At 33.8% G+C, this 22,694-nt stretch overlaps 1 protein-coding gene across 1 annotated transcript; it reads right to left on the bottom strand.

Annotated features, from left to right (window-relative positions):
* Positions 1 to 987: 987 nt before the first annotated feature.
* LOC145009614 (uncharacterized) lies at positions 988 to 4,540 on the bottom strand. The gene is made up of 5 exons (XM_078968276.1): positions 3,220 to 4,540; positions 2,085 to 2,860; positions 1,718 to 1,806; positions 1,341 to 1,618; positions 988 to 1,244 (listed from the first exon to the last, which is right to left on the bottom strand). The coding sequence occupies exons 1-5, from the start codon at positions 4,538 to 4,540 to the stop codon at positions 988 to 990; spliced, it is 2,721 nt and encodes a 906-aa protein (XP_078824402.1).
* Positions 4,541 to 22,694: the final 18,154 nt, after the last annotated feature.

Genomic DNA, 22,694 nt, shown 5'->3' with positions numbered 1-22,694 from the left:
ATAATTTATGTCATTTATATACTATTACAAAAAGACCGGGTTATAATTTACTATTACACAATGGCCCAATACTATAATCTAATATAAGACAAGTACCATTTATATAATTTACTATTACTCAAAATATTAAACACAAATGTAGTTACCTGTATCACCTGAGTTTGGAAAAGATTCCATATTTTGAGAAAGAGGGCGTTCAGTTGTTTTAAAAGTTGTTCTAGAGACACTTTCTTCTTGGGCAGGCTGAAATGAAGTTGATCGAGTATTTTCTCTCGCAACAGTTGCTCCTACAGAGATTTAATCATTAGTTATGACCGATTACGTCTGTTACGACAGTAAAAAAAATACAAACCTTACACTAACAATTACCAAAAAACCCCTTCATTAACAATTACCAAACAACTCTTACACTCATTAGCAAACATCCCCTACACTCATTACCAAACTGTCCCATACACTAAGATTTACCAAACAGCCCCGTACACTAACATTTACCAAACAACCCCTACACTCATTATAACCCTTTAACTTTTGGTCACCAAATTCAACTTTAACACGTTATGGATGAATCAGTTAAATGTAATCAGAAATTAACATGTAAGGTTATACCTATTGATGCAACGGATGTCATAACACGTTTACGTGTACGAAGCATGCACAACTTTGGATCCAGTTCACTTCCACTTTCTTCACCAGTTGACACAACCGAAATTTGTCGAGGTTCTTTCGTTACACGCTTCGTACCTCCGAGATTAGCAATCGTCATCAACACAAGAAATATCCACATTTTACCTGCAAAAATTTGGTTTTTACACAAGTTAGTCATGAGTAAAATTATTGATATTCATTGTCAAAAAAGTTCTAAATAATTAACAAATTACAATACACACCAACAACATACAAAAAGAATACATTTATTCATATCCATTGTCAAAAAGTGTTAAATACTAAATTAAAGACACCAACAAAGAAACACTAAAAATAAACTTATTCATATTCATCATCCGACTCATCATATAGTGCCAAATTTGTTTCATTGCTATCATCTAAATCTTTGTTTGATTCATCGGGTAATTCTTCAATAACTTTGTTAGAGATAATATCATAATCGATAAAATCATCTAAATCAACTTCAAAACTATCATCATCAACGACTTCCACAAACTCTTCTTTGCCGTCTTCTCGATGAAACTCGAAATTTTCACAATTAGATGCTTCAAATGGGGTTGTTTGTGACGGTGTTCCTACATGTTCAAACAAATCTTATGTATCCTTGTTCTCTGGTATGTCCCATAAATGTCTATGTGTGCTCCTTTCTATGATTTTCCAGCTCGAGGCACGTGCAGGATCATTTATATAGAACACTTGTTTTGCTTGATTTGCTAAGACAAACGGATCTTCCTTATAAGCTTGTTTGGTTGTATCTACAGAGATGAAATGAGGCTCAAACATCACATGCTTCTTTCTGCGGTCGGTATCGAACCAAATACATTTAAATAAAATAACTCGATATCCTTTAATGAATGAAAATTCAAGGACTTCATCAACATATCCATAATAATCCTCTTCAACGCCATCGTGAATTCCTAGGGCTGTAACTCCACAATTCTGAGTCTTCCTATGTTCATCTCGTGACTTAACAAAAAATTTAACTCCATTTACTATGTATCCGCCATGTGTTGTAACTCAATCATCTGGGCCATGCGATAATGCATACAACTCTTCATCAACTGCGGATGAATTTTGCTCATACATTTTCCACATCTGTTCACCGTTTTGAGAAAAGTATGAGTTGGTTGAATGCTTCTACATGATAAAATGATATAATTTATTATTATAGTAACATTACCCGTAAAGAAAACCAACTTGGAAATGAAGATTGTTGTAATTCGCTAAAATTTAACGATCTTGGATGTTCTCTTTTTAGGTGTTGTAAGTGTTCCCTGTCAGGTGAAAATAAGCCTTAAATACCTTGAGATAATAAAAATTGAATTCACTATGAAAGGTTAAATAAACTAACTCAATGTAAGGTTCAACTTCTGCACAATTACTTAAGATAAACCACTGTTTGTCGAAAGCCTAACAGTTTGTCGCTTCCCAATGCCTCGGCCATTCAATTTGAAAATATCCAATTTATAGTCTCGAACATCATTAACTCGTTCATCATCATTTCTACCACGCTTCTCTAGTTTTGAATCAACACCTTGTAAATAGTGTGAGCAGAATGTTAGAGCTTCTTCTACAACATAACCTTCGGCAATTGAACCTTCAGGTCTTGCTTTGTTTCTAAGATATTTCTTTAAATGGCCAAGATATCTTTCAACCGGATACATCCACCTTGATTGTACGGGTCCTCCTAAAATAGCCTCTTGAGGTAGATGAACGCATAAGTGCATCATAACCGTAAAAAATGAGGGAGGAAATATGCGTTCCAGCTTGCAAAGAATCTTAACTATCTCTGTTTGCAGCGTTTCTAACTCTCCCACATGTAATGTGACTGAAGTTATAATCTTGAAAAACCGAGAAAACTCTACCAACGTATCACGTATTGGCTTATTCAAAAGCCCACGAATAGCGATAGGGAGTACACGTTGCAGTAAGACATGACATTCATGAGATTTAAGTCCATATATCTTACATTGCTCGAGAATAACTTTTTTAGCCAAGTTTGAGGCGTATCCATCTGGAAAACGAACAGACTTAACTGTACTACAAAATTGGTGTCTCTCTTTTCGATTTAAAACATATGGAGCTGGCGGTTTAATCCAACGATCATTTTTCTTCACTAAGTGAAGATGCTTGCGTATTTTCATATCCTGCAAATCACGGCGAGCATTATCAGTGTCTTTTGTCTTCTTTTCTATGCATAATAAAGTTCCCAAAATGTTCTCAAAAACATTTTTTTCAACATGCATGACATCAATGTTATGACGTATTAACAACTTGCACCAGTATGGTAGTTCAAAGAATATGCTTTTTTTTGTCCAATTTAACTCTTTTATGCCCCTTTTACGTTTTTGGCCGGTGTAAGACTGGTTTTTTCCATGTGGACATTGAGGGACGTGTTCTAGTTGACGTAAGCAATCTTCTCCACTGATATGTTTAGGTGCAAGCTTGTCCTCTTTTTTCCCATTAAAATCTCGTGCATTCCTCCAAGGATGATCCCGGGAAGAAATCACCTATGACCTACATATCCTATTTTATTTCGTAAACGAGTACTTGGTGTATCTTCATTGCATATTGGGCATGCCATGTACCCACTCGTGCTCCATCCAGACAGGTAACCATATGCAGGAAAATCATTTATCGTCCAAATAACTGCTGCACGCATGTTGAATGTACATCGAGATTCAGAATCAAATGTTTCGACACCATTCTCCCATAGAACTTTCAACTCATCTACCAATGGACGTAAATATACATCAATGTCCTTTCCAGGTGAATCTTTGCCTGGAATCAACAAAGACATCATAAATGAGGCATCATTCATAGACTTCCACGGAGGCATATTGTACGGTATAAGCACAACAAGCCACATACTATATGAAGTATTCATCGTCCCAAAAGGGTTGAAACCATCACTTGCAAGCCCTAGGCGTACATTTCTAGGTTCGTTTGCAAAATCTGGATAGATTCTATCGAAGTGCTTCCATGCTTTTCCATCTGCTGGATGCCTAAGAACTCCTTCTTTAGATTTGTTGTGAGCGTGCCACTGCATGTTCTTTGCAGTATACCTACAAGCATATAACCGCTTCAGTCTGCTTGTGATGGGAAAGTAACGCAAGACTTTTGCTGGTATCTTCTTTTGATTCGTTTGATCGTCTAGCCATCGACTAGCGCCACAAACTGGACATGATTGTAATTCCGAATTTTCCTTCCAAAACAATGCACAGTCGTGCTTGCAAGCATGGATTGATTCGTATCCAAGTCCAAGAGTACGCAAATACTTTTTTACCTCGTAGTGGGTTTTAGGGATTATTGTGTCCTTGAATGCCTCACTCAATAACTTCAGTATCATATCCATGGACACATTTGTCATTTTACAGGTTACTTTCGCGTGCATCAATCGTAATATAAAGCCCAGTACCGAGAAAGTATCACATCCCGGAAATAAGGGTTTCTCCATATCAGCAAATAACTTGTCCACATGGGGATTGCTAGATCGATTAGAAGAATCGAACTCATTGTTTCCATCTCCTCCTTCGGTTTCATATCCTACATTAAATGCATCACCAAGTAAATCGTGGACCCCGTCATTTGATTCATTGTCTGTTTCATCAAGGTCATCGTTTGTTTCATGTTCACAACTACTTTCCCCATGAAATATCCATTTTACATACGATTGTTGAAAGCCATGATGTATGATGTGATCACCAACAAGATCAGGTAACTGCTTTATTACATTCAGACAGTTATTGCACGGACAATGTGTAAGACCTTCGCTATCAACATATCCCTTAGCCATCTCCGCAAAACCAATTGCTCCTTTCATGAACTTCGGATCGACCTTATTCTTGATTTTAATCCAAATCTTGTCCATCTTATCTTAATGTTAATTTGTTGAACTAAAAGTAACCAAAAAGGAGATACAGAAGAAGAAAGAGACAAAAACAAACATTAATGTGGGAAATTCTACAGAAAAGTCTAAATTACTTACGACCCTTAATCATAAAAATTGGATATTTGGTGCTCTATAAATGGATATATGGTGTTTGATTAAATGCATATGATAAATACATGTTTGAGAATCGATCCCATAGAGTGAATAATGCTTTTTGTCTTTTTTATTTTTTTTTAACTGAAGCTTATATATCAATTTATCAGACCAAAAACTAATGGTATACTATACGGTGTTTTAATAACTGAAGCTTATATTAGCAATTAACTTTACAATGTTTTAATAGATCATAATTATGGGATAGTTTTAATCTTACGGGTATTTTGGGGAAAAAAATTAAAGTTTTTGTATCAAATTAGGTGTCTTTCCTTTCTAGTATAAAAATAAGATTGATTATTTTATTGTTTTCAATCTAGTATTATGTTTATTTCAGAAGTAATTACTTAGCCAAGATCTTTTTTAAACCTCTCTTGTCCCCTGTTATCTTTCCCCTGTTCTGTTATTTTTAATGCTGCGCAAGGTGAAAACTGAATGCAACCCTGCTACTATTATTTTTTTAAACTAGGTTGAAAAATGTCCCATGTTATTTTTAAACCTCTCTCGTCCCTTGTTTATTTTCCCCTGTTCGTGTTATTTTTTTTTATCACCTGTTATTTTTTTATTGGTGCACAAGGTAAAAACAGAAAGCAGCCCCTATTACTATTATTTGTTAATCTAGGTTGAAAATGTTATTAGTTGGTGCAGCGGAGGTGCAGAATCTTTACTGTGAGGGATTAGCACATTGAAAGGTAGAACACAACTGTTATCTTTTTGTTAATTTGAGTATTTTCAGTAAAAAATATTAAAGCATTTTGTTCTTATTCTTGTTGTAGATATCATTTTTTTTGTGAGTTCAAGAGAGAGTACTAGGACAAGTATTAGAAGTTTATAAAAAATGTGTGGCAATAATGGGGCAAATATTTAGAACATCTAACCAGACAATTGAAGTTTTACAATGATGCTTCTTTCTCATCATGACAATGTACTAACATCATGACAATCTCTTTTGTTAAAAAGATGGACATTTATGCCCCTGATATATGTAAGTACCCACAGAGGTAATTTAAAATTATAGTACCCAAAATATCATATGATTTTAAACATTTTTAATGGTGACAAAACAATCTAAAGCTAATAATGATTTTAGAAGGAATCCACAAGCAAAAACCGGACATTTAAGTAGAAGGCTCTCTTTTGGTCAAAAAATGGACAATTATGCCCTTGATCTATAGAAGTGCCCATATTTCAATACCATGCTCAATTCTTTGTAGATTTACAGTATTTTCCTTCTTTCAGTTGGTGTTGCTTGTATGTGATTTTTGTGTTTACGTATTATGGCTTATATGTGTTTATATTTGATGTATTATACATATATTTTTCTATTTTTCTACTCTGTAAATGTATTATATATATATATATATATATATATATATATATATATATATATATATATATATGATGGCGTATATATGTGATTTTGCAATTGAAAATTGAAACAGATGGAATGAATGTTCTGGTGGATCCTGACGTTACTTTAGAGGTAATTTAAAATTCTAATAGCCAAAATATCATATCATTTGGAGCAGTTTTAATAGAGAGAAAAGAGCCTAATCTAATAATGAGTGAGAAAAGAATCCAAGAGCATTAAAATTGAATAACAAAAGCTTAACCAGCGAATCAATTGACAAGAAGGTTAGTTACCTAAGATCGATGAATGTTTTACAAGTAACTGTATATCGTAGCCCTAGATTTCGATGCACGTCTGACTCCTTCGATAGTTGTTCCTTCTCGTAAGGTTTTGATAGGGTTTAATGTGGGAGAAACCGTTCCATAGAGTCTACGATCCTTAATTTCGGGAAGTGATTATGTTTGTTATATGATCTATAAACAAGTATGTCCTTTCCTTTATTAATTATTTTTTTTTTATTTTTTTATTTCAATTTTCTTTAACGTGTTTAAAATTTTTGTTTTAATTTATGTTATTTTTATTCAATTTTTTTTATTTTTATATTTTTTTTGTCATAACTAAAATGTATTTTTAAAATACATAAAATTACATAAAAAGAAGAATAAATATGACTAGGATAATGTTAGTAATGCTAAAAAGTTACACCATACGAACACACGTCTAGAGGTGTAGGGGTTATGCTCCCCTAACTTTCAATTGTACCGGTGGTAGTGGTAGTAGCGGCGGTTGCGCTGGTGGTGGTTACAATGATGGTGGTGGTTGTACCAGTGGTGGTGTTGGCGGCGGCGGCGGCGGTGTCAATGGCGGCGGCGGTAGTGGTGGTGATGGTGGCGGTGGCGGCGGCGGCGGTGGTAGTGGTGGTCGTGGCGGCGGCGGTTGTGGTGTTGGTGGTTGTGGCGGCCACGGTGACGGTGGTGGTGGGTGGTGGTGGTAGTGGTGGAGGTGGCGATAGTTCTGGTGGGTGGTCCATGGCGGTACGGTAGTGGTGTTGATGGCAACGGTGGCGGTGGTAGTGGCGACAGTGGTGGTGGTTGTAGCAGTGGTGGTGGTGGTGGCGGCGGTTGCGGTGTTTGTGGTTGTGGCGGTGGTAGTGGTGGTGGTGGCAGGTAATGTTTGTGGTTGTTGTTGGTGATGGTGTTTGTGGTAGCGGTGGGTGGTCGGTGGCAACGGTGATGGTTGTGGTGTTGGTGGTGGCGGTGATCACAATTGTAATAGTGGCGGTGGCGGCGGCGATGATGGGTGATTGTGTTGGTTGTGGGTTTTCTGATAAGTAAATGAGTATTTTTTTTAGTCTGTCACTTTCCTTGCTGCCAAGGAATGTTTTCTTTCCAACTTTGGAAGGAATCCATTTTCCTCCATGCGTCGAAAAGTTTATTTCATTTAAGAATCTCTTTACTCCTTTTAAGTCCAACCAAACACATAAATTCGAGGGAAGTAGAATATTATTACAAGTAACTAACTATTTTATCTATTGTTTAAATTATATTGGTTCACATAATATTAACCAATGTCTTGATAGCAGATTGTAGGTTGTTGCATATTCCATGATTGAGTTTTATTATTATTATTATTATTATTATTATTATTATCTATAATAGAGATTGTAAGACTTATTTACCGAGTTATTGTTGTTTATAATTACTTACATAAAGATACTTCAGATAGAGGATCCCAATTTTTTTTAAAAACATAAATAACCACTCATTTTCTTTTTAGATAATTGGAAATTCGGTTTACCTACACCATTTTCTTCGTATGAAAATTCATTGGATCTCTAACCTACACATAAATCCACACACAAAAAAGTCACCCCTAACTATTAAATGTGATCCACACCACTACAAAAACCACTCACACCAAAATCACACCTACACCAATACCAACACCATATCAAACAGACCCTAGCCAAAATCTCCACATCCACCCATGCCCACCCAACACAACCCCATATACCCACACATTACCCCAAATCCATACCAAAAAAAAATGTATTGTAATCTAGACATCATTTCCAAGTTAAAACAATAAATAAAATATCTAAGCAATCTCTGGATAGTAAAACCATATTTGAAAAAAATTATAAATTTAAACTAAAGGTCATAACTATTACTCTTAATCTGATATATCTTTCATGTCATATTTTCACATTTCTCATCACTTTCTTTGACTTTTTCTTTGTTTTCTCGAACCACTTCCTCGAGTGCAGTAACTTTACTTTTCTGCAATAATAAAGATTACCATAAGTACAAGGATAATTGGTGTTCAATGATCATTTTAATACATATAAATAAGACTTTATTCTGTAAAAGGTGAATATATATATATATAAAGAGTGACAAACTTACCGGTGCTTTATCTATCTCCCAATAATCACCCAAATAAATCCAATCTTCTTTATTACGACAATCTTGGCGAGCATTATTAGTGTGTATTGTCTTCTTTTCTATGTTTAACAAAGTCCCCAAAATGTTCTCAAGCACATTTTTTTCAACATGCATGACATCAATGTTATGACGCAGCAACAACTTGCACTGGTATGGTGTAAGACTTTCGCTATCAACGTATGCTTTATCCACCTCCGCAGAATCCATCGGCGCTTTCATGAACTTCAGATCGACCTTATTGTTGATTGTTGTCGAACTCTTGGCCATCGTGTCTTAGTGTCAAGTTATTAACTAAAAATAGACAAAAAGGGAGATACAGAAGAAGAAGAAAGAGACAAAAACCAACATTAATGTGAGAAATTCAAGAGAAAAGACTAAATTACTTATGACCCTTAATCATACAAATTGGATATTTGTTGCTCCATAAAATGCATTTATGGTGATTTCTTAAATGCATATGCTAGGTATGTGTTAGAGAATCGAGCCCATAGATTGAGTACCTTTTATTTAAGCAACGCCTATGTTATCAGACAACAAATAAAGGTGTACTTATGTTTAAAACACTAGAAATTTATTTTCTGGCTTCACCTATGAGCAATTAACTTTTAACAATGTTGGAATCATAATTCATAATTCTGGGGCGTTTTTAATCTTAAGGGTATTTTGGGGAAAAAGATAAAAGTGTTGGTATCAAATTAGGCATCTTTCATGTCTAATAGTATAAAAACAGGAGTAATTCCTTTATTGTTTTCAATCTAGTATTATGTTTAATTAAGAAGTAATTACTTAGCCAACAGGTTTTTTTTATCGCCTCTCTTGTCCCCTGTTCTTTTTCCCGTTCTTTTTCCCATGGTTCCTTTTTTAACACCTGTTCTTTTTCAATCTAGCATTATGTTCCTTTTTTATCACCTGTTCCATCTTCAATCTGTTTCTCTATCTTTTTTTGTTGGTGCACAAGGTGAAAACAGAAAGCAGCCCCTGTTACTATTATTTGTTAATCTAAGTTGAAAATGTTATTAGTTGGTGCAGCGAAGGTGCAGAATCTTTAATGTGAGGGATTAGCACGTTGAAAGGTAGAACACAACTGTTATCTTTTTGTTAATTTGAGTATTTTCAGTAAAAACTATTAAAGCTTTTTGTTCTTATTCTTGTTGTAGATATCATTTTTTTTTGTGAGTTCAAGAGAGAATACTAGGACAAGTATTAGAAGTTTATAAAAAATGTGTGGCAATAATGGGACAATTATTTAGAACATCTAAACAGACAATTGAAGTTTTACAATGATGCTTCTTTCTCATCATGACAACGTACTAACATCATGACAATCTCTTTTGTTAAAAAAATGGACATTTATGCCCCTGATATATGTAAGTACCCACAGAGGTAATTTAAAATTATAGTAACCAAAATATCATATGATTTTAAGCATTTTTAATGGTGACAAAACAATCTAAGCTAATAATGATTTTAGAAGGAATCCACAAGCAAAAACCGGACATTTAAGTAGAAGGCTCTTTTTTGGTCAAAAAATGGACAGTTATGCCCTTGATCTATAGAAGTGCCCATATTTCAATACCATGCTCAATTCTTTGTAGATTTACAGTATTTTCCTTCTTTCAGTTGGTGTTGCTTGTATGTGATTTTTGTGTTTACGTATTATGGCTTATATGTGTTTATATTTGATGTATTATACATATATTTTTCTATTTTTCTACTCTGTAAATGTATTTTATATATATATATATATATATATATATATATATATGATGGCGTATACATGTGATTTTGCAATTGAAAATTGAAACAGATGGAATGAATGTTCTGGTGGATCCTGACGTTACTTTAGAGGTAATTTAAAATTCTAATAGCCAAAATATCATATCATTTGGAGCATTTTTAATAGAGAGAAAAGAATCTAATCTAATAATGAGTGAGCAAAGAATCCAAGAGCATTAAAATTGAATAACAAAAGCTTAACCAACGAATCAATAGACAAGAAGGTTAGTTACCTAAGATCGATGAATGTTTCACAAGTAACTGTATATCGTAGCCCTAGATTTCGATGCACGTCTAACTCCTTCGATAGCTGTTCGTTCTCGTAAGGTTTTGATAGGGTTTAATGTGGGAGAAACCGTTCCATAGAGTCTACGATCCTTAATTTCGGGAAGTGATTATGTTTGTTATATGATCCATAAACAAGTATGTCCTTTCCTTTATTAATTATTTTTTTTATATTTTTTTATTTCAATTTTCTTTAACGTGTTTCAAATTGTTGTTTTAATTTATGTTATTTTTTTCAATTTTTTTTATTTTTATATTTTTTTGTCATCATGACAATGTACTATCATCATGATAATCTCTTCTTTTCAAAAAATGGACATTTATGCCCCTGATATATGTAATTGCTGATATATGTAAGTGCCCATATTTCAATACCATGCTCAATTCTTTGTAGCTTTACAGTATTTTCCTACTTTTAGTTGGAGCTACTTGTAAATACATGACCAATTTACTTTTAATAGTGTTTTAATAATTCATAATTATGGAAAAATTTTAATCTTAGGGGTATTTTCGGGAAAAAATAAGTTTTTGTATCAGATTAGGCCTCTTTCATGTCTAGTATAAAATTTAGATTGATTACTTTATTGTTTTCAATCTAGTATTACGTTTATTTCTGAAGTAATTACTTAGCCAAGAAATTTTTCAAACCTTTCTTGTCCCCTGTTATTTTACCCCTGTTCATGTAATTGTTATTTTTCCTGGTTATTTTTTTATCATCGGTGCAAAACAATCCAAAATATCATATGCTTTGGAGCATTTTTAATGGAGACAAAACAATCTAAGCTAATATTGATTGAAGAAGGAATCCACGATCAACATAAAATTGAATAACAAAAGTTTTACAAACGAATCAATAAAGAAGAAGATTAGTTACCTAGATAAGATCGATGAATGTTTCACGAGTAACTGTATATCGTAGCCCTTGATTTTGTGCACATCTATCTCCTTCGATTGATGTTCCTTCTCGTACGTAAGGCTTTGATACGGTTTAATGTGGGATTTACTGTTCAATAAATCTACAATCCTTAATTCCGGGAAGTGATTATGTTTGTTATACAATCCATAAGCATGTATATTCTTTCCTTTTTTTAATTATTTTTTTATTTCAATTTTATTAAACTTGTTTTAAATTGTAGTTTTGATTTTGGTTATAAATTTTTTTTTTCATAGTTTCATACTCAACTAGTTATTTTTTATATTTTTATTTTTTTGTTTCGTTTTTTGGTCATAAGTAGAATGTATTTTTATTTTATTTGAATATTTGAAAATAAATAGTTACCCCTTACCAACCTACAAACTCACATGGATACTCTATCTCACCCTACGGTATCACGAATCCGACATCCATCCATCCACCCATACACATCCCCTATAGACGAGTACACGTCTAGAAGAGTAGCGGTTATGCTACCAACAACTTTCAGTTGATAACTAAAACTAGGGATAAGACCCTCAGGTGCTGGTGGGGGGCAATGATGGTGGCGGCGGTGATGGTGCCAGTGTCAACTGGTAGTGGCGACCGGTAACAAAGCAGGGGTAGTGGTGGTGGTGGTGGTAGTAGCGGTTGGTGGGGGAGGTGGCGGTGGTGAGGGAAATGGTTGTGGTGGTGAGTGATGGTAGTGATGGTAATGGTGGTGGTGGTAGTCATATATGATATATATATATATATATATATATATATATATATATATATATATATATATATATATATATATATATATATATATATATATATATATATATATGACTAACTAACCGTTATCAAAGACTAAAAATTCACTCCCTAATGATTTCTATTCAAATCCAAAAAGTGGTTAGTCTCCAAGACTGGATTTCAATCCCTAATAAGTTTCTTTCCAAATAGTATTCGTGACATATTCATCGGTCTCTGATATATGGTATCTACAACTAAATAATCAGTCTTAGATACCAAAATATAACATTCTTAAGTGTTCATTTGAATCTCAAATAGTATATGTCTATGGTATCTACGACTAAACAATCAGTCTTAGATACCAAAATATAACCATTCTTAAGTGTTCATTTGAATCTCAAATAGTGTATGTCTATTAGGGACTGAAATTTAGTCTTTAGAAAGTTTCATGGACGTAGGATAAATTGGTGCAATTGTATCAATGACTGATCTTCAGTCCCTAATAAGTTCCTAACACAACCAAAACTGACCCAAGTCTACCAGGGACTGAAATTCAGTCACTCATAACTTTCCCCCAAAATTCAAAGTTAGCGCTCAACTATTTGAGACTGAAATTCAGTCCCTAATGTGTTTCCTAACAAACCTAAACTGCGCAACCATATTAGGGACTGAATTTTAGTCTCGAATAAGATCGGCCAGCCTTTAATGATTTGTACATTAAAATCAGTCCTAGATATTATTTGAGACTAATTAATCAGTCCTAGATACATTATATCAAAGACTGATTAATCGGTCCCAGATATTTTAGTCACAAAAGCCCCTTTTTCTTGTAGTGTGTTATGTTATTTTCTTATAGTAACTTATAGATTATAAGGTGAACTAAGCTACATACATTTATAACACTAAGCGTACATTCACAATCAGTAGCGTGTAAACACCTCATCGTAGGGTATGCAACTGTCAAGGGATAACACCCGGTATAATGGAACCAACTATATTATTGTTGGGAAATATCTCCATGATCGAAATCTATGAATTAAGATGTCAAATAAGTAACCAAAATTTTTCAATACTTGTTGCTTAAAAACTATTTTGAAACATAGTTAGCATACATTAAATGGATAGACAAATCCCTGCACATTATATGTATGTAACAAAATATAGTTTAATTTTGTGAATTTTGTTTTCTTTCTGTCTCATTTATCACTGTTACCAAAAGCTTTTATACACCTAGAAACCTAATTTACATATCCCTAAAATAAAGCTAATTACATATATGCTTTTCTAGAAACCAACCTTATGCTCTCCTAAAATACATGATTCTTTCTTATTTTACATGATTCAAACAATAGTCTAAATAACCCCCCCCCCCCCCCCCCTCAAGTTGGTGCATGAAGATTTAGTATGGCCAAATTGCCAAGTAAGTACTTATGTGGACATTTACTCAAAGCCTCCTGGTGGTTGTCGAGGCCAGCAAAATTAATAACTATATATCTTTTACATTAAAATAGTGTATAGTGGTAAAGAGATCGTATCCACAAAGATTGGTTCAATTTTATAACTCTATGAAAAATATCTTTGTAATAGTACTTGTAAAATAACAATAAAAGTAAAAAATGGGGGGTTTTATCTTTTGAAATACTTGAAATAAACTAGGATTAAACTAAGATTAAAATAGACAATTTCAAAAAAAAAAAAAAAAAAAAAAACAAGAGTTTGATGTTGGAATTGTGGAGTTGGTTGGTATTAGTCACTTCTCCAAGCTTGGTATGGGCTCTGGTATTGGTTGTTGTCCGACCATTGATCATGTTGAGGTTGATTATAACTCCATTGGTTTGACCAATAGTAGCTTCCATTCTCTTTCACTTCTTCCCATTCTCCTTGTAAATACAGACACATGTCGGAATGATGTCCATTTGGGCACAAAAATCACAAAGAAGAAGCGTGGGTTTCACACTTTGGTCACTTTCAATCATCATAACTAATTGAGTTAGCTTAGAAAGTTCGTCTTTAGTGCAACGATTGTTCAGTTTTGTATTTTAAAAACTTTTTTTTTTTTTGGGTTTTTAAGTTAGAGTACCTGCACAATGAGACCTAGGCATAGAAAAACAAATTAATTAAATCAAAACCAATCCCAGACAACAGCGCCAAAATTTGTGGTTGTCGAGGCCAGCAAAATTAATAACCCTATATCTTTTACACTAAAATAGTGTATAGTGGTAAATGGATCGTATCCCCGGAGATTAGTTTAATTCTATAACTCTATGAAAAATCTCTTTGTAATAATACTTGTAAAATAACAATAAAATTAAAAATTGGGGTTCTGATCTTTTGAAACACTTGAAGTAAACTAGGATTAAACTAAGATTTAAATAGACAATTTCAACAAAAACAAGAGTTTGATGTAAAATCAATAAGAGATAGATGGTTGACTTTAGGTTTCCTCACTGTGACTTTTGATGAACATATCATTATAATCCAATGGTGCAATACTTGTTTTAATTCCTTAATTTGGCTATAGTAATCCAAGAAGCTTGAGATTACCTAGACTTTTCTTAGTTCTTGAAATGGTTAGAGAAGCTCATAACAATTTCCTTCGTCAAAGTCACCAAATCCATTAAGCATGTAATTAGTGAAAGTCAACTAGCATTAAGAATTAAAAAGTCATCAAATCCAAGAGGAGTCAAAAGCTTCCACTACCATGTTAGAGAAAATGTTTTTATGATTGTGTGAAGTAAAACTAACACAAAAAATCACTTGTTTCTTGCTAATTTGAAGATCCTTTACTTAATCAAGAAATTAACCAACTAATCACCACAAACACATTTAAACACATGAATAAAAACATATAAGTAATGATAAGATGTTAAAACACAAAACATTTTCATAAAGATTCAAACACAAGTTCATGGAGTCTTCAACAGTCAACAATTAGTCAAAGGATTCCACCAAAGTCAACCACAAATTGTCTAGCCAAGCATGGCTAAACTTAAGAAAACAAAATTAGTGAAGATTGTACCAAACATTTAACAAGAATCAAGAGGTGAAATGATGAAGTTCTTGAGGGTTCTTGGCCTTCAAAGTGCTCCAAAAGTCCAGAGAGAACGTGTCAAAATCAGATTTTCAAGATAATGCTAAAAAGGCACACCAACCTTCCCAATATAGAGCTCCAAACAAAATCCCGAAAATGCCCCTGCAGGAATCCACACAGGCCGCGTGGACACCTTACGCGGGCCGCATGAGTGTGATAGATTTTTGGTCTTCTTCAACAGTTGGGCCTACAGAGCTCGTCCATTGGCCCAATTCGAGTCCAATTAGTTTCTAGGCTATTTTTCTTCAAGTGTTCTTCAATTTGAGCCAAATTTGCCTTCCCCAAATCACTCATAGCTTCGGCAAACGCCTGATCATCAATCTCCGCATACTTGAAAAATCCCCCGCATCTCGCAAATTCAAAGTTAAATTCTTCCAAGCCTTCAAGTAATTGACAAGCCCATTCAATGACTCACCTCCATAGTCATCAAGTTCAAAATCCTCGTTATCCTCCAAGTCCAATCGCCTCCCAAAGATTCTGCCCGCTAGTCTCCAAATAATCAGCAATTATGCTCAGGAAACTAGAAAGTACTTGAAATGATCATAAAATAACAAAAAGGAAAATATGCATGAAAATTAACTAAAATGCTAATGAAATGTGCTAAAATAAACTATAAAAGGAAGTAAATAAAAATAAACTATCACCTCCGTAAATATATCAGCAAGTTGTGAATTTGATGGAACAAACTTTGGAGTGATATTTCCGGCAACAATTTCATCAGGGACAAAATGGCATTTTTACCTCGATATATTTTTTACATTCATGAAAAATTGGATTTTGAGGTATATGAAGTGCAACTTGACTATCGCAATGAAGCATCATGGGAATTGAATAAATGACCTTAAAAGAACGCAAAAGTTTTTTTTAGCAATTTTAACACACAAGTAGTCATAGCAGTTTAACAATATTCATCTTTTACTAATAATCCGGATACAATGTGTTGTTTCTTGGTCTTCTAGGAGATCAGGGAATTGGCCAGACAAACGATCCAACCAGTGAGAGATCGTTGAGTCAGAGGGAAACCAACCCAATCTGCATCACACCACCCATGCAATGACAAACCACTAGAGTTACTTAATAAAATGTCTTTTCCTGGATTTTTTTTCAAGTAGCAAACTACTCGCAAAGTAGCCTTCCAGTGATCAATCCTTGGTTTTTGCATAAGTTGAGATAACATATGTACACTGTATGACAAGTCAGGTCTTGTGAAATATATGTAAATCAAACGTCCTACCAAGAGACGATAAGGTTCAAGATCAACTAGCTCTTTTCTTGTGGACAAAGCTAGTCTATGAGTGCAGGTTTGCCCCCAATAGACCAGTTTTTTAAATAATGTCAAGAGCATGTTTTCCTTTTGCAATGCATGAATCCCGTAGGACCGCATGCAACCTCAACTACCAAGGAATATTATGTGAAAACAAAGATTAAGGCCTCGTTTGTTTTTCTACAAAAGTACTTTGTGAGCACTTTTCCCTTCTGACGGGTAGACATTTCGCAAATGCACGTCTTCTTCCGCAAACTTGAAAAAAGGCAAAAGACATTTAACCACTTCCAAAACAAACAACACCTAAGGTAGTCTTCGAATTTTTGTACATCACCCGAATGACTTCTGGAGATAATGAGATCATCCACATAAACTAGAACATTTAAGTGACTTGATCCCCTTGTCAAAGTAAAAAGGGAAAATGACTTATTAAGGTAACTAACTATTTCAATTGTCCATATATAGGTAATGTTCTTTTTTTTGTACATATTAAGGTAACTAACTTGTTTTGTTTGTTCACATTTAGGTAATATGACCGGCTATCACCTGTTTTTGCTTATGTGGCATCCACCTGGCATTACGTGGCATGGTGCATATATGGGAAAATGACTTATTAAGGTAACTAACTATTTCAATTGTCCATATATAGGTAATGTTCTTTTTTTTATACACATTAAGGTAACTAACTTGTTTTGTTTGTTCACATTTAGGTAATATGACCGACTATCACATGTTTTTGCTTATGTGACATCCACCTGGCATATGACTTGAATACGTTACACCTACGTGGCATCCACCTGACATATGACTTGTTTTGTTTCTTCTTCCTCATCTTATTCTTCAAAACAACAAGATGAATTTCAAGCTCATCATCCATGTGATTGCGGTTTACCATCTCGTGTGAAGATTTCAAGAACTCCTGACAACCATGGAAGAAAATTTAGAGTTCGTTAAAACTCGATGGTAAATCAATATTATTGAATATGTTGCAGGAGTTCTTGAAATCTTCACACAAGATGGTAAACCGCAATCGATAATCAGCTTGAAATTCATCTTGTCATTTTGAAGAATAAGATGAGGAAGAAGAAGCCATCATCGATCGATCTAGGGTTTAGAATTAGGGGTGGAATCGTATGACACAGTTATAGTGTAATCGAATGAAGACAAAATATGCACCATGCCACGTAGGTGTAACGTATTCAAGTCATATGCCAGGTGGATGTCACATAAGCAAAAACATGTGATAGTCGGTCATATTACCTAAATGTGAACAAACAAAACAAGTTAGTTACCTTAATGTGTATAAAAAAAAAGAACATTACCTATATATGGACAATTTAAATAGTTAGTTACCTTAATAAGTCATTTTCCCATATATGCACCATGCCACGTAATGCCAGGTGGATGCCACATAAGCAAAAACAGGTGATAGCCGGTCATATTACCTAAATGTGAACAAACAAAACAAGTTAGTTACCTTAATGTGTACAAAAAAAAGAACATTACCTATATATGGACAATTGAAATAGTTAGTTACCTTAATAAGTCATTTTCCCAAGTAAAAAACAAGTAGTTGGAATAAGACTGTAAATCCATACTTTTTCAATGTGGTTGACAATTTTGGGAACCAACATCTCGGTGCCTGCTTTAGTCTGTACAATGATTTCCTTAAGTCGACATACTTGGCTTGAATTATCCACCTTAATACCAGTTGGTAATTTCATGCATGTACACCTCTTCAGCAAGATTACCATGAAGAAAATATTGTGAACGTCCATCTGATGCACTTCCTATTTCTTAGCAACAACAGCCAAGAATACCCTTACTTTAACCATTTTTACATGAATGTTCTAGTTATATATATATATATATATATATATATATATATATATATATATATATATATATATATATATATATATAGTTTTAGATGATATAAAAGATAATATGCAATATATAACAAAAGATTGTTTTACTTTAGATGGTTGAGGCGTTAGACTTTTGATTATTGAGGTTGTGAGTTCGACATTTGCAACATTCGAATTAGATATTTTTTGTGCCTTTCTAGGAGATGACGCTTCATTTATCAAGAAGCAATTAAATGGATGTTGATGTCTCCCCGTAATACACAGCTTCATAGCAGTTTTCAAAAATGTTGAAGCATAAAAGGCATAAATGGGTAAGTGAGAAATCGAAAATGTGCCATCTTGTTACTCTGAAATCTGTAAGCCTTATGACTTTGCAAGCAAAACATCTGATTCTTGATTCTTGAATACTTGTGCTGTGAAATCTTTGAGACATGTGCTCTTGCAAGCAAAAATGTAACTTCTAAGTTTTCTTGTGCGTTCTTTTGTGGTTAACATTACTTCTTTAAACTTCCAGAGTTCAAGCTCTGTGATTTGATCATTATTCTTACTCTTAGAATTCATGTTTTGGGTTATTATTTTATATATTTTTACAACTACTTCAAAGGCTTCATTTATTTTGTCTAGTATGGATTAGTCTTCACGTTTTTGTGAGACTATTGATTCGTAAGTTTTTGTGTGTTCTTTGTTTTATCTTTTTCCTTTAACTTCTATTATAGTTAATTAAATTATGTAATGGGTTTTTATTAGCAGCAAAATCGAAAGAGAACTAAAATAAGTAGTATCACAGGTGTATTTCACTTTTCCAAGAAGAAAAATCAACTATAGAAGACACAATATCATATTGTTTTCCCTTTAATACTAGTTTTTTAATTGGCATTGTTTAATATAAATTATTATTATAACTAAAATAATAAAAAGTTACCTAGCAACTTATTCAAAGAAAACTTAAAAAAGGTTGATCTATAACACATGAATGAGAATAGAAATAACACTCATATGAATGAGAATATAACCAGCTAAAATCATATAATGTTATTTATAAAAGGGAAAATATCGCTAATAAGAATGGATAATCATATGAATTTCAGTAAGTATTTTTGTGTCATTATTTCATACATGAATTTTCGTTATATTTTATGATGTTTTAAGGGGACTTGTTTTTTGTTTTTGTCCCAGGCCTCAAAACTTCTTGAACCGGCCTTGAGTGTTTATATAATCAATACCTTCAACTTGATGGTTTCCAATAATTACAACTCGAGCCTATAGCTGCTCAATCGATCCATTAGATTGGCATTTGATTTTATATACCCACTTATATCCTAGAGCTTTCTACCCTTTGGGCAAATCTTCTACAATCCACGTATTATTCTTTTCAAGTGCATCTATCTCATGTTACATTGCTTTGCACCAACGTTCATATTTAACTGCTTCAGAGTAGTTTTTAGGTTCCTGTTCCACTTGTATTTCACTATTTTGTTGAGGTGACACCATACAAGACGTTTCAAAAATAATCCCATTATCTAAAAAAATGTTTTAAGCAAGTAGATTCTCTTCCATTGTCACTTATTAGAATCTTTATACTTATTTACCAAATTTTATTTCAACCAAAGAAAATAAAAACATTTTAAGTACAGTGGAAACCTTTTTCTTGTCAATCAATAAATAGATCCATACTTCTCGAGAAAAATCATCGACAATTGTTAAGAAATATTAAGCACCACATCAAGAAACTTTTCTATACGGACCGATAAATCACAGTGGACGAGTTCAAAGATATCTTTTGCATTATTTTCACTGATAGGAAATTTATTTCTAGTTTGTTTAGCCTTTTGACAAACACCATAATTTTCACTTAAAGTGGTTTTTTTCTCTCTAACATTAACTTAGGTACTAAATTGGTTTTTTGTATGATGGATAGCCTAGACGTTAGTGTCATAGATCCAAGATGACATCCCATTTACTATCAATACTATATCCCATGACACACGCCGGAAGAAATAGAGTCAATCTTGTCGTTCCCCGCTCCAATCGGCATCCTCGAAATGTGGTCCTAGATAACAAATAAGCCTTTAGTGAATTGAAAAAAACAATTGTGTTGATCATTAATTATGACACAGAGATTAATTTGCAAACATGTCGAGGAAAAAAAACATTTCTCAAATGAAGATGTCGTTCAAGAACTACAGTGCCTTCTTTAGTTGCTACGGTGCTACTTCCGTCTAGTAATCCTATATGACATGGAGTAATTTCTTATAATCTTTGAAATCTCAAATTTTCCCAGTCATGAGATTTGAATCCCCTGTGTCAAACACCCAAGACTTACCAGTCATAATATTTTATGAGATTCTGTCATTGTTCTAAGCTTAATCCTAGCAATGGAAATGTTGTGTTAGGTTAACAGTTGCAACATCTTGTTCTAAGCTTAATCCTAGCAATGGAAATGTTGTGTTAGGTTAGTAGTTTTTTACTAATGAACATCTTGCAATCATCTCTAATGAACATCTTGTATATGAACATCTCCGGTGGTACACAATACTGTTTTAAGGGAATCGAGTCCAACTCGAGCCTCAGCCACATCGTTTGCATCTAATCTTTCTTTACAAGAACCTCTCAAGGACGAAAATCGAAGATGTTATACTAACAGATCTTCGGTGAGGATATTATATCTTGTCGTTCCGTAGACATTCTCGTCCAATCCCATAAGAGAGGAGTGAACTTTTCTTCTTCTCACTTTCCATAAAGGATCCAAGATTACTAATGCATTTTCCACATTTACACGTTGGAACCTGTTCAAAATTCTCAAGCTCATCCCACAATTGCTTGAGAATACCGTAATACTCCATTATAGTCATTCCTCTCTGTTTACTTTTAGAGAGATCTTACTTCAGTTATTGAATCCGTGGCCCATTTGTAATCGAAAAAATGTCTTTGAGATCTTCCAACAGCTCTTCCGCGACTTCCACATGCGAAATAGTGGAATGCAACGTGGGTTCAATAGTGTTTGAATCCAATACACCAACAAAGAGTTGATCATTGTCCACCAATCTTCAAAATCTCCTGACTTCTCATATGGCTAGTTTGTTCTTAACTAGGATCTTATACCATAACAAACTATAGAGTAATTTTTGTGAATTTTATTTTTTCTTTGTCACATTTATCACTGTTACTAAAAGCTTTTATACACAAAGAAACGTATTTTGTGTACCCCTAAAATAAAGCTAATTACATATATGCTTTCCTTAACCAACCTTATCCTTTCCTAAAATACACGATTCTTTCTTATTTTACATGATTCACACAATATTCTCAATAGTATGTTTACTACCGACTATTGCATCTGTGGGGTTCAAATGCTCCTCAATCTTATCAAAGACAGTAAACAACTGTTTTTAAGTGAAATCTCATATCACTCAACCCCATGGGTACTTGTGTCAATAATTGCGCTTAATATGTATGTGTATTATTTGATCTGATGTAAGTAAATAGTTGTATATATGCTAAATTCGTCTAAATTAGAGATGATTGCAAGATGTTCATTAGTAACTGATTGTCAAGGGTATTTCCCCAAAAATATATGCTCTGTCATATACAACAAGGAGACTCTCACCGCGTCTGCTTAACCTAATTGGTGAGGTAAGTCATTAAATATGTGCATAAGGTGAGCCATTCTCACCGGATGTGAAGGCAACACAAATGGAATTACACATTTTCTGAACTGTGCAAAATCAGAACTAAAGGGGGAGGGAATAGTCAGCAAATCGCAAGACAATAATTAAGAAGATAACTTTCCTATCAAAGCATACTTGATTGTCATGTACCGGAAATAGAAGCTCATGTAGGTCAACTAGAGGTAAAGTAGAGTATTCCTTTGTACCATCCCAATGATGAAGTATTTTTAATTTTAACCCTAAGTATGAAGATTATTTGCATTTTAGCCCTTGTGTATGAAAAGTGTGGCACAATGGCCCATAGTGGCATTTTTGGAAATTATGGGCGAAGCTAGCATATGCTGGGCGTACATAGCATATGTTGGGCATACATTCCAAAACCTCAAACATTAATTTTTAGGGTTTAGACCCTATTTAAGCATCCTTTAGTCCCCAACTTGCCTTCTTTCATCAGCCTCCAACCTACTTTCGTTCCCAAGCAAACCCTAATCCAATTTTGAGCACTCTTGAGCAATGTGTGTGTGTGTGTGTTTTGGTATCATTAAAGGAGAGGGGAAGAAGAGAAGATCATCTTGTAGG

The sequence above is a fragment of the Lactuca saligna genome, chromosome 8 (assembly GCF_052625555.1).
Source record: "Lactuca saligna cultivar CGN05327 chromosome 8, ASM5262555v1, whole genome shotgun sequence".
NCBI classification, from domain to species: Eukaryota; Viridiplantae; Streptophyta; class Magnoliopsida; order Asterales; family Asteraceae; genus Lactuca; species Lactuca saligna.
This window is presented reverse-complemented; position numbering and strand designations above follow the sequence as displayed.